This window comes from Cherax quadricarinatus, chromosome 96 (assembly GCF_038502225.1).
Source record: "Cherax quadricarinatus isolate ZL_2023a chromosome 96, ASM3850222v1, whole genome shotgun sequence".
NCBI lineage: Eukaryota > Metazoa > Arthropoda > Malacostraca > Decapoda > Parastacidae > Cherax > Cherax quadricarinatus.
The window spans coordinates 160,127-172,542 of NC_091387.1; the positions used below are offsets into that span (position 1 = coordinate 160,127).

The following is a 12,416-nucleotide window of genomic DNA, read 5'->3' on the forward strand; positions in this document are numbered from 1 at the left end:
ACCCGCCGGGAATCGAACCCGGGCCCTCCGTGTGTGAAGCGGGAGCTTTAGCCACCAGACCACCGGGCCACCCCACGCTCCTGTTGCTGCCAGTACTGTTAACAGGCCTGTTGCAGCCAGTACTGTTAACGGGCTTGTTACTGCCAGTACTGTTGACACTCCTGTTGCTGCCATTACTGTTGACGCTCCTGTTGCTGCCAGTACTGTTAACGGGCCTGTTACTGCCAGTACTGTTGACACTCCTGTTGCTGCCAGTACTGTTGACGCTCCTGTTGCTGCCAGTACCATTTGTTAACAGGTCTGTTACTGCCAGTACTGTTGACACTCCTGTTACTGCCAGTACTGTTGACGCTCCTGTTGCTGCCAGTACTGTTAACGGGCCTGTTACTGCCAGTACTGTTGACACTCCTGTTACTGCCAGTACTGTTGACACTCCTATTGCAGCCGGTACTGTTAACGGGCCTGTTGCAGATAGTTGACACTCATGTTACATACATTACTGTTTACTGACGCTCCTGTTGCAGCGATGCTAGATGCATAGATATATACCTGTTTGATAATGGGCGGCGTGTGCTAGATGGCAGCCTAGGTGATGGATGTACTTCACCCCAGAAGACCTACACGTGCAAGCACCAGGTGTGTAATTAATATGTATGTATGTATGTATATATATATATATATATATATATATATATATATATATATATATATATATATATATATATATATATATATATATATTGTGTGTGTGTGTGTAAAAATCTCATTTCACATTAGTGCCACTAAACTCCAACAGTGCCATAATATTCAACAGTGCCACTAAACTCCAACAGTGCCATAGCAGTGGTACCTTGATGCTGGTGAAAGACTCTTGATCCAAGGAATGGAAGCTAGCCTTCCCTTCCTCAGATCAAACGTGACTTGTACTGGTTTAATACCTCCCTCTATGTAGATAACGATCTTCATCTTCCTGGACTGTGAGAGAACATTGCTACCAGACTTGTCTTCATCTTCCTGGACTGTGAGAGAACATTGCTACCAGACTTGTCTTCATCTTCCTGGACTGTGAGAGAACATTGCTACCAGACTTGTCTTCATCTTCCTGGACTGTGAGAGAACATTGCTACCAGACTTGTCTTCATCTTCTTGGACTGTGAGAGAACATTGCTACCAGACTTGTCTTCATCTTCCTGGACTGTGAGAGAACATTGCTACCAGACTTGGCTTCATCTTCCTGGACTGTGAGAGAACATTGCTACCAGACTTGGCTTCATCTTCCTGGACTGTGAGAGAACATTGCTACCAGACTTGGCTTCATCTTCCTGGACTGTGAGAGAACATTGCTACCAGACTTGTCTTCATCTTCCTGGACTGTGAGAGAACATTGCTACCAGACTTGGCTTCATCTTCCTGGACTGTGAGAGAACATTGCTACCAGACTTGGCTTCATCTTCCTGGACTGTGAGAGAACATTGCTACCAGACTTGTCTTCATCTTCCTGGACTGTGAGAGAACATTGCTACCAGACTTGGCTTCATCTTCCTGGACTGTGAGAGAACATTGCTACCAGACTTGGCTTCATCTTCCTGGACTGAGAGAACATTGCTACCAGACTTGGCTTCATCTTCCTGGACTGTGAGAGAACATTGCTACCAGACTTGTCTTCATCTTCCTGGACTGTGAGAGAACATTGCTACCAGACTTGTCTTCATCTTCCTGGACTGTGAGAGAACATTGCTACCAGACTTGGCTTCATCTTCCTGGACTGTGAGAGAACATTGCTACCAGACTTGTCTTCATCTTCCTGGACTGTGAGAGAACATTGCTACCAGACTTGGCTTCATCTTCCTGGACTGTGAGAGAACATTGCTACCAGACTTGTCTTCATCTTCCTGGACTGTGAGAGAACATTGCTACCAGACTTGTCTTCATCTTCCTGGACTGTGAGAGAACATTGCTACCAGACTTGTCTTCATCTTCCTGGACTGTGAGAGAACATTGCTACCAGACTTGTCTTCATCTTCCTGGACTGTGAGAGAACATTGCTACCAGACTTGTCTTCATCTTCCTGGACTGTGAGAGAACATTGCTACCAGACTTGTCTTCATCTTCCTGGACTGTGAGAGAACATTGCTACCAGACTTGTCTTCATCTTCCTGGACTGTGAGAGAACATTGCTACCAGACTTGCACCTTGATCAATATTCTGGTGAAGGCTTTTCATGAGAAATAAGATACCTGTGCAGCACTTGAAATGTTTTGCCTACACATTAGGTTTCTTCAGTCGAATACATAGGAGACAGAAGCAGTAACGATGAAAAGATGATGTAATCAGTCCATTGCCCTGGAAGCAGTTGTTTTGAGGTGGTCAGTCTTTCAGTCTTTAAGAAGTAGTTTTGAGGTGGTCAGTCCCTCAGTCTTTAAGTAGTTTTGAGATAATAAGTTCCTCAGGCTGAGGGACTGACACCTCATAGCTACGTCTTCTAGAGCGATGGACTGATGACATTGTCTTTTCATCTCTACTACTGTTGCTGTTTCTGTATTTGACTGTGCAGGCAGAATGTTGCAACACTCGAGACACCCAACTGTTTCACATGTCTTATTAAATGTGTCAGTATTTTATACCATTTTCAACATACAAGGATTTTGATCCCAGGAGTCAGAACTTCAGTCCCCCCCACTTCCCCAGGCATATATGTAATACATAGTTTGACTCACGAAATCATAATGACACGATTATAAACAAACCAGCTGTCCTAGTGGCTTTGGTGAGGGGCTCTTGATTTAGGGAATTGGATCTGTGCTCCAGTTCCCCGAATTAAGCCTGAATGCCTTCCACATCTCCCGCCCCAGGCGCTGTATAATCCTCCGGGTTTAGCGCTTCCCCCTTGATTATAATAATTTCCTAGTGGCTAACATGTTGGTCTGGAGTTTTACAACTGTTTACCGCAGGTTCAAACCCCGCCAGAGGTATAGTTTAATACAAAAGTTTCACTGTTTCAGGATCAAGACAAACGGTTCACTTCCTCGTGAGAAGCGAGTTCCTTCATCACCATCAGCACTGTCGTCTACACCTGCTTCACCTGCTTCACCTTCTTCACTCACCTCACCCACTGCAGGTGTCACCTTCAGGGCTCGCACCACCTCTGAGGATGAGCTTAATGCCATATTTAGTTTTGACCAGCCGGACTTAGCTAGTCCAGTCCAGCGGACAGCTTCCCTCACCAGGTTTGTCCACGTCTTAGTGAAAAATGAGATATGTAGTTACCTTACAGAAATAATCCATACATAAGAGAAGAAATTTACAATGTCGCTTTGATCTTACTTGAAGCATTGACTAGTGAGTGTTCCAAGTCAGACCAGAACATTATCATAAGTTTCTCTCTGGTATATGCAGGATATTTCTTCCTCTGTAAGCCATACATGTCATAATAGTTAACTACAATGTCGGGAGCAAGGGGCTAGTAACCCCTTCTCCTGTATATATTGCTAAAGTTAAAAAGACAAACTTTTGTTTTTCTTTTTGGGCCACCCTGTCTCAGTGGGAGGTGATCGATTTGTTGAAAGAAAGAATGTACAGGTTATATATTGTTTCAGTCATGGTAGTGTGCCTAATTGTTCTTTATAGTTCTTACATCCGCTGTCCATATTCAGATAGCAGAAAGCAGGTACCTAGGTATTATTTTCCATACATCTATCATTCTTGTTCACCTGGCAGTAATTAGGTACACTGGCATTAATCTCCTCACACATGCCACTCCTATTTTCCTAGTAGGAAAATAGGCTTATTGCAGTTCTCCTTTATTCTTTTGTTTACATGTGTGAGCAAGGCCACCTGCCTAGCATAGGCTTGTAAGTCTCCTGCAGTGCTCCTCTATTTTTATGTTCCTGTGTGGGAGTAGGACTTGCCTAGCATGGGCCACTAGGTTACTACTGTGCTCCTCTCTCCTTGTATTTTTCAGAATGAGTAGGACTTGCCTAGCAAGGAAAAGTATTGGTGGTAATTTGATTGTAGGGACTAATCTCCAGTTTTGTATACAGGAGAGCCCCACTTTACAGAGTTTTGCTAAGACAGCAGTTTTCTGTTATACCCATTCTTCATATATTCAGACTTCTTACAATAAATATATTCATCACTTACTATAAGCTATGGTTTTAAATATTTTAAGGTAAGTAATGTGTCTCCATGGGGAAGTGAAACAGAATTCTTCCTCCGGAAGCCATGCGTGTTGTAACAGGCGACTAAAATGCCGGGAGCAAGGGACTAGTAACCCCTTCTCCTGTATATATTACTAAATTTGAAAGGAGAAACTTTTGTTTTTCCTTTTGGACCACCCCACCTCGGTGGGATACGGCCGGTGTGTTGAAACAAGAAGTAATGTGTGTACTGTATATGCACTTTTTAGGCCTAACTCTATTGCTCACTTAATATATGATAATATAAACATGTTACATGGCTTTTGTATACATTTGAAAGTGAGAAAAGGCTGTTTCACTTCACAGTCATTTTTGCTGTAAAGTGAGACCTGCTCTCCTGTATAAGTATCACATTAGCTATCTTCCTCATATCAGGTACAATATCCATTTTAGGTGATATATTAAATAGACCAGATAGCATTAAACAACACCTCTGATCTTTTAAGCTTTTTTTAAATTGCATCTCGTATAACACCAATATAATATTTTACTGACAATGCACAATGTGTATTTTTTTGTAGTTGTGTTTTCACCATACAGTCACTCTTCACTTAGCGACGTACTCATTTACCATCCACTCAGTCACCGTACAGTCACTCTTCACTTAGCGACGTACTCATTTACCATCCACTCAGTCACCGTACAGTCACTCTTCACTTAGCGACGTACTCATTTACCATCCACTCAGTCACCGTACAGTCACTCTTCACTTAGCGACGTACTCATTTACCATCCACTCAGTCACCGTACAGTCACTCTTCACTTAGCGATGTACTCATTTACCATCCACTCAGTCACCGTACAGTCACTCTTCACTTAGCGATGTACTCATTTACCATCCACTCAGTCACCGTACAGTCACTCTTCACTTAGCGATGTACTCATTTACCATCCACTCAAGTCACCGTACAGTCACTCTTCACTTAGTGACGTACTCATTTACCATCCACTCAGTCACCATACAGTCACTCTTCACTCGTTTACCGTCGACTCGCAATCACCATACAGCCACTCCTCACTTAGCTATGTACTTGTTTACTGCGACCGCTCAGGGTTACGACCAGCTCTCCAACCAATATGCAAACCTAAGTAATGTAGAGTGGACCCTCGACCAACGATATTAATCCATTCCAGAGAGCTTGCCGTTACTCAAATTTATCATTAGTCGAATTAATTTTCCCCATAAGAAATAATGGAAATCCAATTAACCCATTCCAGACACCCAAAAGTATGAAAAAAAAATTTCACATAAAATATACATTTTCCTACACAGAAAAAGGAGGATACATGCACAATAAATACTGTACTGTACTAAATGAAGAATAAATGACACTTACCTTTATTGAAGACGTAGTGATGAGGTGGGAGGAGGGGAGATGGAGGTGTATTAATTTGGGAACAACTTGAGTCACTGGATCTCTGTCACAACAAAAATCTGTTCATTGAGCTCTTCCAGAACACGCCTGTTTCGTCACAATTGAACACTTGTTGGGGTTCAAATTTTTCAGCTTCGCCATGCCTTTTCACACTGTGTATGCCACTACTATTCTTTAATCTCTCAAACCAACCTTTGCTATCTTTAAATTCACCAATATGAGCACTAGTTCCAGGCATTTTTTCATGTTCACCTGGGTGTTAGTCGACTGGTGTGGGTCGCATCCTGGGTGACAAGATTAAGGACCCCAATGGAAATAAGTTAGACAGTCCTCGATGACAGACTGACTTTCTTGGGTTATCCTGGGTGGCTAACACTCTGGGATTAATTGTTTCTCAGTAATTGTTTCTCGTTAAGCCACACCAACAACACTCTCATATCTTAGAGTAGTACAGCTGATGGTGGTGCAGCAGCAGCTGACCGTGGTACAGCAGCAGCAGCAGCTGATGGTGGTGCAGCAACAGCTGGCCATGGTACGATAGTATTTTGATAGTATTTCTCACCCTTTTACCACAGGGTTGGCACTAGAAGCTTTCTTTGGGCTCAAGGTGGCTTATTTAGCAGTTACAAGCACTAAAATCAAAGGAATAATGCAAAATGTATAGAATGTATGCATGGAACCGTCTGCCCAGGCTTGTAAGCAGTGGCACACTAGCTGACGGCAGGGCAGCTGAGGTGCTCAGGCTGGAAAGATAGGTTCGGGATGAATCATGTTGGTCGAGTTTTTCATCATTGGTCGGGCCAAAATTTTTACCCTCAAACGCTTCATTAGTCGAATTTATCGCTAGACGATGCCTTCGTTCATCGGGGGTCCACTGTATATCAGAGCTGATGTCCTCTATTCTGTTTATTACCGTATATGTACAGTACACTACTGTATAAACTTTTAAAAATACAGTATACTAAAAATGTTATAAGTGGTGCAAAGGCTACATTAAAAAATATCTAAAGACAGTTGACGCAAACCCACCACCAGTACAATGTGCTTCTCGCTTAACGACTAATTTGCTTACCGACCTACTCTTAGGAACGCAGCTCAGTCGTTAAGTGAGGTGCGACTGTAATTAGATACAAAACAAGGTGCAGACTACCTGCAGGATATAACTTTAATCGAAACCTTGCCTACTATTTATATATTTCTAGATAAGAAATACAGTACACTATTGATAATGACATGATATGCCAATTAATATTTAAATATTCGTCTTTCAGAAGTGGGACATTGCCAAATTATCCTCCATTCCCGAACACAGGACCATTGCAAGTCCCATCACTCACCACAAATCCAAACAGTCCTAAAAGTCCGTATGAAAACGTTACCTCGTCGTACCTCACTTACCCCATGCCACAGAGTCCACGGACCCGGATCAAGACCATTGTGGGTAAAGAAAGAAGTGAAAGAAAAGATAATTGTGAAATCATAGAAAATAGAATGGCCATATCTGATTTCCAAGTGGGAGTGAATGATGGAAAGAAAATACGAAGTCCAAGAACTCAAAAGGAAAGTACAAAAAATAAAGAAAACTTAAGTCCCTTTTCAAGATCTGACTCCTCGAGTTCCCTTGAAACTCCAGCTCCTCCTAAACCTCCAAGATCTCCTAGGATAGAGAGATCAGTCTTAGGAGATTCTCCAACAGTCAACAGAATGAACAGTGACACGAAACATTCTTTATCCAGTCCACAAGTCACTTCAAATGGAGAGGATGTATCAATGGCATGTCAAGATCATTTTATTCAAAATGAAGTGATATCAACAAGTACTGATCAGGCAACGAATATACATGAAAATAGACAAAGTTTGGTGCAGAATAATCTAAATAACTCCTTAACAAAGAGTATGTTGGATCATTCAGCAGATTCTTGGGTGTATGCTAGTCCAGAGAAGATAGGTAATGAAGCAACAATTCCTGCCCATCATCATGATGAGGGGAGAGGGACCACTACTAAGGTGTTTGAAGAACACCTTATCAAAAATATTCAGGATACTTTTAACATTGATGTAAGTTAATTATAAAAAAATGCATTTTTTGTGTGCTAACTAAGTCATATTTGCAAATTTTGTCTTGATGCATTTATAATGAGGATTTACGCATTTGTATCTAGACTGTAATAGTATATTAGATTAACTGGATTTTGAAAAGTGACACATAAATCTCTTTTTTTTTAAAGTGATATATATATATACTGTATATGTAAAATATTCATAAATTTATAGATAAAATGTTTATAAAAGTTACTGCATGTAGAGTATGGACATTCCTGGTCACTTTTGTATGTCATTATGCATGAAAGTTAAATTTTATTTGCTTGTTGTGTTCTTTAAAGGAAAGATTCGTGTACAAAGTAAGAGTCTACCTGTGCAGACAAACTACTGATGTTTACCAAGAGGTTAAACTTGCCATGTATGACTTCCTTAATAACAGGATGTGCCAGGGGAGATAGAGCGTCTCAAGGGAGTCAAGAACGAAGCACTTCAGTCCATGACAGATCTCAAACGCACTATTACCGATTTAGAAATTACTGAGGATGAGGCGCTGAGAGAGGTAAAACAACTAATTTTATACTCACTCTTTAAAATTTGCATATATTTTCACATTTCAGAAAGTGAAATGTGTTTTTATGAACATTATTTATGGTAATGTTTCAGTCTACGGTAATCTAGCAATTCATTTTGTTACTCAGGTTACGTAATATTTCATCTGCATGACTGGAATGGGTAATATTATGTGTATAAAGGTACAAGGTTACATCATACTACAGGAGACAGCTTGATACAGGTACAGGCAGGGCCGGATTAAGAGGTCTCCGGGCCCAAGGCTATTCAGATTGGCGTGGCCCCTTTGAGTTACGGGTAAGCGAAGTGACCCCTTCCAGCTTGGGGGTGGCGGGGGGGTCGGTGTGAGCCTGTGTAAGGTCTAATTAAATACGTTCTGGCTCTTTAGATTAAATTTAATAGGGAAAGTACATCAAGACAACCAAAACCATTTACCAAGAGCCATTATAACTATCTTATTAAATCATGCATTTTAAAGAGAATAAACTCAAGACAGCATAGTATTACTAGATTAGGCTATTAAAGTAGTGACATCATGTACCTATTATATTCAGCATAACCACTACAGCACTATTATTCCCTTTATAAATCACTGACCATTATTGTTATCATTGCATCATGCATAAGACTATCAAATCATATAAACTACAGAAAATTGGAGAGGAATCTCCCATACTCGCCCATTAGCGGGAAAACACAGCTGTTCTGATGTAAACAAAGGAGTGTTGAGTGTTGCCATCTATGGTTAGGTTTATTTATTTTTATTTTATTTTATTTCATTATTTATTTTTGTTTTGATTAATTTTTAAAAATCAATTTTACTCTCCAAACACTTGAACTTTTTATGTAGGGACCCCTTTGTACTTGCACCATGTGCACAGTCTTGGGATGAGCCCCTGAACCCCTTGGACCGTGGGGCCCCCAAATGCGCGGGGCCCTAGGCAAATGCCTAGTTTGCCTATGCGGTAATCCGGCCCTGGGTACAGGGTTACATACTACAGGAGGCAGCTTGATACAGGTACAGGGTTACATCATACTACAGGAGACAGCTTGATACAGGTACAGGGTTACATCATACTGTAGGAGACAGCTTGATACAGGTACAGGGTTACATCATACTACAGGAGGCAGCTTGATACAGGTACAGGGTTACATCATACTACAGGAGGCAACTTGATACAGGTACAGGGTTACATCATACTACAGGAGGCAGCTTGATGCAGGTACAGGGTTACATCATACTACAGGAGACAGCTTGATACAGGTACAGGGTTATATCATACTACAGGAGGCAGCTTGATACAGGTACAGGGTTACATAATACTACAGGAGGCAGCTTGATACAGGTACAGGGTTACATCATACTACAGGAGGCAGCTTGATACAGGTACAGGGTTACATCATACTACAGGAGGCAGCTTGATACAGGTACAGGGTTACATGCTACAGGAGACAGCTTGATACAGGTACAGGGTTACATCATACTACAGGAGGCAGCTTGATACAAGTACAGGGTTACATCATACTACAGGAGGCAACTTGATACAGGTACAGGGTTACATCATACTACAGGAGGCAGCTTGATACAGGTACAGGGTTACATCATACTACAGGAGACAGCTTGATACAGGTACAGGGTTATATCATACTACAGGAGGCAGCTTGATACAGGTACAGGGTTACATGCTACAGGAGACAGCTTGATACAGGTACAGGGTTACATCATACTACAGGAGGCAGCTTGATACAGGTACAGGGTTACATCATACTACAGGAGGCAGCTTGATACAGGTACAGGGTTACATGCTACAGGAGACAGCTTGATACAGGTACAGGGTTACATCATACTACAGGAGGCAGCTTGATACAAGTACAGGGTTACATCATACTACAGGAGGCAACTTGATACAGGTACAGGGTTACATCATACTACAGGAGGCAGCTTGATACAGGTACAGGGTTACATCATACTACAGGAGGCAACTTGATACAGGTACAGGGTTACATACTACAGAAGGCAGCTTGATACTAGTACAAGTTTTAAACTTACAAATAAGCATCATTTTTCATGCTTCAATATACAGTTAAGTTTGTATAGAAAACAGTATTACAGAGGATGATTGTTTCAGACATTTGTACTGTGGCTTTGTTACTGGAACTTGTGGTATGTCTGGAACTTGTGGTATGTCTGGAACCTGTGGTATGTCTAGAACTTGTGGTATGTCTGGAACTTGTGGTATGTCTGGAACCTGTGGTATGTCTGGAACTTGTGGGATGTCTGGAACTTGTGGTATGTCTGGAACTTGTGGTATGTCTGGAACTTGTGGTATGTCTGGAACTTGTGGTATGTCTGGAACTTGTGGTATGTCTGGAACCTGTGGTATGTCTAGAACTTGTGGGATGTCTGGAACTTGTGGTATGTCTGGAACTTGTGGTATGTATGGAACTTGTGGTATGTGAAGGTTGAGGGTCTCTTGTGCACAGGAAGGCCCCGCTGACACAGCAGGTTAGGTTCCAGGCTACTGTAGGGACCTGCTTATACAGCAGGTCAGGTTCCAGGCTACTGTAGGGTCCTGCTTATACTGCAGGTTAGGTTCCAGACTATTGCAGGGCCTTGCTTATATAGCAGGTTAGGTTCCAGACTACTGCAGGCCCCCACTTATACAGCAGGTTAGGTTCCAGACTACTGCAAGCCCCCACTTATACAGCAGGTTAGGTTCCAGGCTACTTCAGGGCCCCACTTGCATAATAGGTTCCAGGCGACCACTGTAAAGTGAAACATAGCCTTTCTTCACTTTCAAATGCATATAAAAGCCTGATAGCTTGTTTACACTATCATATATTGAGTGAGCAACAGAGCTGGGCTTAAAACGTGCATATACAGTACACACACACAAAACGTTGTGTAGTTTTAAAAATAGGTTAGATAAATACATGAGTGGGTGTGGGTGGATGTGAGTTGGACCTGACTAGCTTGTGCTGCTGGGTCTGGTACAGTGCTCCATCCTTGAGTGGGGATGACCAGACTGGGTGGGTCATTGCTCTAATCCGGGGGGGGACATGGACCTGCTCAGCATGGGTCAATAGGCCTGTTGCAGTGTTCCTTCTTTCTTATGTTATGTTCTTATTACTTTAAATATTTTCATCCTTAGCTTATAGTGAGTGGTGAATATATTTGTTGTAGGAAGTCTGAATAAATGAAGAATGGCTATAATTGAAAGCTGCAGCATTAGCTAAATGTTTTAAATTGGGGTGCTGTAAAGTGGGGAGCTGTGAAATGGGGCTCTGTAAAGTGGGGCTCTGTAAAGTGGGGCTCTGTAAAATGGGGGGGGGGCTCTCCTGTGCTGTGCCTTACTGTCTCTCATAAGTGAGGAATATTTGTACAATAATCACAGTGATGAACTTTTGCACATGGCATGGCATGAAGCATATCATGGAACCATATTTTAAGTAGTATTCATGTGATGGAAGTGCTGACATTGATGAGTTATGGCACATGTTACAGCATGAAACATAATAAGTTAGGGCACATGTTACAGCATGAAACATAATAAGTTATGGCACATGTTACAGCATGTAAACTTAACTTGACAACTAACTGTTAAGAAGTATCCACAAAGAAGAACTTTAAATGGATCATTGAGTTTTTTCTTTTTGGTTTTATTTTTTGGTTTTCTTTTGCTCATAACTCAAGAACTCCTCGTCCTTTTGGTCTCGGTTTTGAATGTTTGTGTACAGTAGCGAGGACCAGGTTCCAGGAGCAGTTGACATGTGCAGATGTCCTATGACCAAACTTATTGAGCCCATTGCCAGCATCCTGGAAAAGCAAAATAGAGGAAATCAGCTCTAATATACATAATTAGAGCTGATTTTCTCTGTTTTGCTATAACTGGAACAACAAAGCTTAAATAAAAAGTTCCTCCTAATTCAGTGATGGCAGAGAGTGAAGTTCAAGTGGGTAAGTGCAGATTTGATCTTTTTATGTGTAGTGTCAAATTTTGATTCCCGTTTAACCCTTAAACGCTCCAAACATATATGTACGTTTTTTCAACATTTGAAAGTATGTAAAAAAATGTACATCATCATTTTTTTTTTTTACATTTGAAAGTGTGTTAAAAAAACTTTTATCTACATTTTTTTTTATATTTGAAAATATGTAAAAAAACATAATCTACTTTCGGAGCGCTACGAATTTGAACGTCGATCTATTTGGACCGTTTAAGTGTTAAAT

General features: G+C 41.4%; 1 protein-coding gene across 3 annotated transcripts in view; it reads left to right on the forward strand.

Moving 5' to 3' along the window:
- Window positions 1–3,002: 3,002 nt before the first annotated feature.
- The window catches only part of LOC128701718 (pleckstrin homology-like domain family B member 1), a gene marked incomplete at its 5' end in the record, with an annotated part of 158,852 nt that continues 149,438 nt past the window's right edge, over window positions 3,003–12,416 (forward strand). For 2 of the 3 annotated variants that reach the window (XM_070104949.1, XM_070104950.1), the window contains 3 exon segments: window positions 3,003–3,227; window positions 6,844–7,630; window positions 8,055–8,174. In XM_070104949.1, coding sequence (XP_069961050.1) covers window positions 3,003–3,227; window positions 6,844–7,630; window positions 8,055–8,174 — 1,132 coding nt within the window. 3 annotated transcript variants of the gene reach the window in all.